The following is a 6,094-nucleotide window of genomic DNA, read 5'->3' on the forward strand; positions in this document are numbered from 1 at the left end:
AGTACTTAGTACTTTAGATTTTGATGATTTTGAAACTTGTGTAGATTGCATTAAGGGAAAGCAAACAAATAAGTCCAAAAGGGGTGCCAACAGGAGTACTAAATTATTAGAAATCAAACATACTAATATTTGTTGTCCATACATGGATGCATATGGTCAGAAATACTTTATCTCTTTCATATATGATTATTCACGATACATGTATCTCTACATGCTTAATAATAAGCATAAAGCATTAGTTGCCTTTAAGGTGTTTAAATTGGAAGTAGAGAAACAATGCAACAAGCAAATTACGATCGTGAGATCAGATAGAGGTTGAGAATATTATGATAGATACACTGAAGATGGACAAGCGTATGGTCCGTTTGCGAAGTTTCTTGAAGAACATGGGATAGTTGCCCAATACACCATGCTTGGTTCTCCAAATCAGAATGTTGTATCATAAAGAAGAAACCAAACATTAATAGATATGGGGTGAAGTATGCTCAGTATCTTTAAGCTTCGGAAGTCCTTGTGGATTGAATCACTTAAGATGGTTGTGTACATATTAAACCGTGTTCCAACTAAGGTTGTCCCGAAGACACCATTTGAGTTATTTAAAGGTTGGAAGCCGAGTTTGCGACATGTACGCATTTGGGGATTCCCGTCTAAAGTAAGAATCTATAACCCACAAGAAAATAAGCTTGACCCAAGAATATGATGGGATATGTGGACCAAGTGGGAGAATGTTGGAAGATAATAATCGCACAAATTAGAGGACCTATCGCCATGATTTATGTATTGTGTTTCTCGCTATAGTATATGATGGGATATGTGGACCAAGTGGGAAAATGTTGGTGTGGGCCTTATGTGTGGTCCACCTATTTCACTTAGTGCATTGTCTACTACTTGTAGTGGATTAGTGGTTCACCTACTCTTGGTTTCGATCTGCAATCATCAACCATTTTTTTGGTTCTGGTCTCCATCAAGGACTATTCATTATACACACCATTATTGGTACCTTGATGGTAAGGGTTTATAAAACAAGTGTAGCTTCAACTTCTTGAGTCCCTAAGCTCACTCTACGATAAGAGCTACACACCATCTAGGCTGTAGAGAAGAGCTTGGAAGGTTTAAAGAAGAACTTCGCTTCAATTACAACAACCATTTAGAGCATATAAGGAAAGCAATAATAGGAGGTATTTAAGATCTTAATTTTTTTGCACTTGATCTAATTGCTTCTAATGTATATGAGCATGATTAAATCACTAGAATATATTTAGAACTTACATTTTCAACTTATCCGTGGTAAGGAGTTGTTTCAACTTAATCCGTAATCTCGAGTTCGAATCCTGATATAACTTTCGTTAGGGCGATGGCACTGCAACACAGATATAGAGATCAACAATTGAAATGAAAAATAACACTACTTATATATTCTGGCTGGCCTCTTTAGTAATCCACATCTAGAACTTTCTAGATGACACTCTATATTAAACCATAGAGTCTTATCACAAATAATCCTCTTTTTCCCTGCACAACAACCATTGTGCACTGACAATGATTACAAGGTGTCTTGCCCTAAGGACAGGGCCAGGCTACAGGTGGCTACAGCTCTGTCCCCCCCCCACACTTCTCTTTTCTCTCTTCTATGCTTGGAGAGTCTTCTCTCCTCTCGAAATATCCCCTTTCTCCCATTAAAAGAGGTCTATTTTTTTCATATTCATAAGCTGTTACGCTTCTAAAATATAGAGCCAACATAGCCAAATACATCGTAAACAGTTCATTATCCTTACCAGAAGTCAAAAGATTCTCCCCAAATTATACAAGTATTTACTTATTATTTTTTATACTTACAGAAGTCGCCAGTATCAACGCCGGATACACGCCAAATTTATTGTTATCCATTATTATTAACCTTACTTATATCATCACTTCATCAGTGTATATGTTTGATAATTTCTGACGTGATCATAAATGATATAGCACATAAAAGGGATATATAACCTTTTCCACAGCATAAGTTACAAATGTAACTGCTGCAATGTAGAGAAAATGAACAGTAACTGCGGTGAATTAACCTAAATGGAGATAGCAAGCAATCTCAAACATCCCTTTCAGGTTTCATGAGAAGGGAGCAAGGTCTGTTTTGAACTAAATCATCATCATCAACAACAACAACACCTTTATCCCAAACATTGGGGTCGGTGGTGTTTTGAACTAAATATAACACAATTTTACTTTGCAAGTGGAAGAAGGGTACATAATTGCAGAACATCTTTATTTCACATACAGAACAATCACGATAATAATGACACAAGGAAATATCAGAACGTGCTTCCACTCCTAATAAATGGCTGAAAAATCTTAAGAAGCCTTCTTCTGCTTGTACCTTTTGGCAGCAACTATGTACAACAACATATTTAAGAAGCTAAGTCCAGCTAAAAGCCAGAAAAAGTAATCAAGATGACCTTTGTTCAAGTTATCTGGAATCCATCCAGGATTTCCACCTTGTGTAGTGAAGTAAGTTACGATAGTAAGAATGAAAGAGCTCAAGTAATTCCCCAATGAAGTAGTCAGAAGTGACAAAGCACTGCATAAACTCCGCATAGCATCAGGAGATTGGTCATAGAAGAACTCAAGCTGCCCCACAAATGTGAAAACTTCTGCTGCCCCCAATAAGAAATACTGAGGGATTTGCCAAAATATACTAAGGGGTATAGGGACAGGTTTATCAACAAGGTCAAGCTCTTTTGCAAGCTGCAGACGCCTAATCTCCACAACAGCAGCTGCTGACATGCACAGGACTGAAATAAAAAGGCCAATTCCCATTCTTTGCAACTCTGAAAAGCCCCTTTCTTTGCCGGTAAATTTCCTTGCAATGGGAACAATAATTCTGTCGTAGACAGGGACCCAGAAAATAACACTTATCACATCAAAACTTGAGAGGGAAGCTGGAGGAATGTTGAAGGAACCAATACTTGTGTCCATCATCGTTCCTTGTTCCACAAACAATGTTGACATCTGGGCATAAACAGCAGAAAAAATTATGCCAGTAGCCCAAATTGGAAACATGCGGATCAAGATTTTCAGTTCCTCCACCTGTGTCACAGTGCAAAGTCTCCAGGGGTTAGAATAGTCACCACTTTTGCTCTCTGCATCGGACACGACAGCTGCTCTGTCTAGACACCTTCATTAAAACAAAAGAAAGGGAGTTTTAGAGAGCAGGAAAACCGGTTAATAGATGACATATATTAAAAAAATGAATTTAATCTTCTGAAGCAGGTAAGCATACTTTAGGAACTGGTTTTAGTGATAAGGAAAATGGAGACTGGCTCCTTACACCAGAGATGAATTCTGGAATTTCTTGGAATAAAAAAGAAGAAGAAAGGACCCAATCCAAGATTGAGCCTCCAGCCTAAGAAGAGGCCTACCCACCAGAATTTCTGCCAGCTTCTCTCTTTCTCTCGCTCTCCTATATATTTTGATTCCTCTAACTGAATACCCCAAACATCTCCTCTTCCACTCACTGCCACATCAGTAGTTGGTCATGCTGCAGCCCATTAGCACGAATATTCTCAATATTACCCATCCTATCCTCATTGTACTCATGGGTCTAACAGGACGCTTTATCAACAACAGAACAGATTAAGGACAACTAAAAAATTAAAATTTTAGCAGAGGATTTCTCGACTAACAAACTGGGAGTTTGGATGAGCTTTTTTTTTTTTCTAAAAAAAGTTGCTTTTTTTCTTAAAAAAGTTCATTTTGAGTCTTTTTGTGCATTTGGATAGCAACTTTTTAAAAAAACAGAATTTAAAAAAAAAAAAGTTAAAATAATGTTTTTTTAGAAGGCAGAAGTCCTTGCTTATGAAAAAAGCAGAAGAAAATAGTCAAATAATATTTTAAAAATTCAATTTTATCCTAACCCCATCCAACTACTCCACCCCACTACCACTATACCACCACTACCATCACATGTCCTTTTTAGTAATTTTATATACAAAAAATGGCTAATAATTTTAACATCCAAATAACTATTTTATTTGAAAGTATTTTTTATGTATTTCATCCAAACATAAAATAGCTTCAACTTTTAAAAAAAGTCATTTTAAAAAGCAAACCATAGAAAGTCCTTTTTTTGAAAGCTCATCCAACTCTAAAGACTTTCTAAAAGAGAATTGTGTACATGCAAGAAGACAACGAATCTGCCATTAGCCTACGCGAAAGATAAACCCTGACAACAGTCTGATATATTTCTCATCCCCTTAAAAAAAAGATTAAATAAAGCAAGTTCATCCGTTGATAATATCCATATTAGACAACAAATAAATCTTGTAAAGTCGTTTCACATAACCCAGAATAGGAGACAATTATGGGATGAGTTGAGCCATGAATGAAAAATCTAAAATGTTCACAAATTAATGTCTAATCATGACTAGTTAGGTAACAAAATGAGGACACAATAACTTGATAAGCAACTGGTGATTAGGCTTCAGTATAAAAATATATGCTTCGTATCAAACACTTACACAAAATTACTGGCAAAGAGAAATAAAAGGAAGAAATTTGTTTTACCTATACATACGTAGATATCAAAACCACTTCAAGGCCTCATTTGGCACCCTGGATAGGATAAGAATCTGATACATTTCCTCTACAGGTTTATCAAAGGAACAAGCAAAGGAAGGTTTGGGGCCTCAACAAGCAGAACAGCCCAATGGATAATCTGAATAGCCCAATGGGAGACATGCTGAGTGGCAAGTCAGTGGCAGATGTGAGCCATGCTGTCCACTATGCCCATACTGCCCTCCAACAGACTACCAACGTGGAAAGGGATGGGAGAGAGAGTTAGTTACGCGGAGAAGGATAAAAGATGAGGAGAGAGGAGAGACAAGGCAGCTGGAGTATTGGTTACCTTGGGTCCCTTGTGGGAATTGGGAGAGAGTGAAGCCTCTCAATGTGCTTCACACTATCTGTTATTATTTCTTGCTTGTGTGATTGCTGAGACTAGTTATTTTGTCATTACGTTCTGTATTTTTCTGAAGTATTGTAAGACTGGAATGGTTTGATTGATGAACAATTCGTACAATTGATTCATGTAATGCAATTTTGGTTCTGTTTCAAATCCATTATCTCTGTTTATATTACAAACCTAACAACTGGTATCAGAGCTCCGATCTAGGAGCTCTGTGGAATGATCCAGACAAGACAAATGGAACATCGTTTAGATTCGATAGAGGAAGGGCTGCGTAGGAGTTGTGCTCGTCATGAAGGGATCTGTCTTAGGCTGGATGCCAACGAAGAGAGACACCAAGAAGTGTTGCTAAGGCTAGATGCCGGTGAAAGAGGTGTTACTGAGATTATTCGACGGTTGGATGAGATGGCAATGGACAGACGAAGCCGTTCGGGAGACGGAGATAATAACCTCGAAGAGCATGAACTTGATTCGAATGGCGACGGTAATCGGAGAAGGGGAGGAAATCATTTTCCCATTACCAGACGATTGGAGGTTCCGATTTTCTCCGGTGAGGATGCTTTTGGTTGGGTCAACAAAGTGGAGAGATACTTCACGATCAATGGAGTGACGGAGGCGGAGAAGGTGAGCGCAGTGATGTTGGTCCTAGAAGGGGAAGCCCTCAACTGGTTCCATTGGTGGGAGGGTGTGAACCCAAATGCTCCTTGGCTACGTTTTAGACGCGAGTTGTTGAGCCGTTTCCAGCCAGAAGCATTAGACAATCCCTACCGTGCTTTGTACACGCTGAAGCAGTGGGGAAGCCTAGCGGAGTTCCGAGCGGAATTCGAAAAGGTGGTGGGGGTCTTATGGTTTGAAGACGAGGACCTTCTTAAGGGGGCTTGGCTAAACGGGGTGCGTAACAGCATTAGGGAGGAATTGTTGATGGTTCCTACGTTGAATTTGGCTGACTTGATGAAGTATTCTATGAAGATTGAGAAGAGGAATCTGGCGTGGGAAGAAGAAGGAGTCTGGCCACCGGGAAGAGGATGGGCTCAGAGTGGGGGACGCACAAACTTGGGCCCGAGAGTGAACAATGGCCCAAATGAACTTAGAAGGGATGGCCCAAGTGTTTCTCACCCAAACGGTCCAAACAAAAGT

At 39.0% G+C, this 6,094-nt stretch overlaps 1 protein-coding gene across 1 annotated transcript; it reads right to left on the reverse strand.

Moving 5' to 3' along the window:
- Nucleotides 1-2,046: 2,046 nt before the first annotated feature.
- On the reverse strand, nt 2,047-3,166 carry LOC133295358 (protein NRT1/ PTR FAMILY 8.3-like). Its single transcript, XM_061494187.1, has one exon. The coding sequence runs from the start codon at nt 3,052-3,054 to the stop codon at nt 2,347-2,349; it is 708 nt and encodes a 235-aa protein (XP_061350171.1). The 5' UTR covers nt 3,055-3,166; the 3' UTR covers nt 2,047-2,346.
- Nucleotides 3,167-6,094: the final 2,928 nt, after the last annotated feature.

This window comes from Gastrolobium bilobum, unplaced genomic scaffold (assembly GCF_033153095.1).
Source record: "Gastrolobium bilobum isolate Gb01-03AN ecotype WA unplaced genomic scaffold, APGP_CSIRO_Gbil_v1 utg28160, whole genome shotgun sequence".
In the NCBI taxonomy this organism is placed as follows: Eukaryota; Viridiplantae; Streptophyta; class Magnoliopsida; order Fabales; family Fabaceae; genus Gastrolobium; species Gastrolobium bilobum.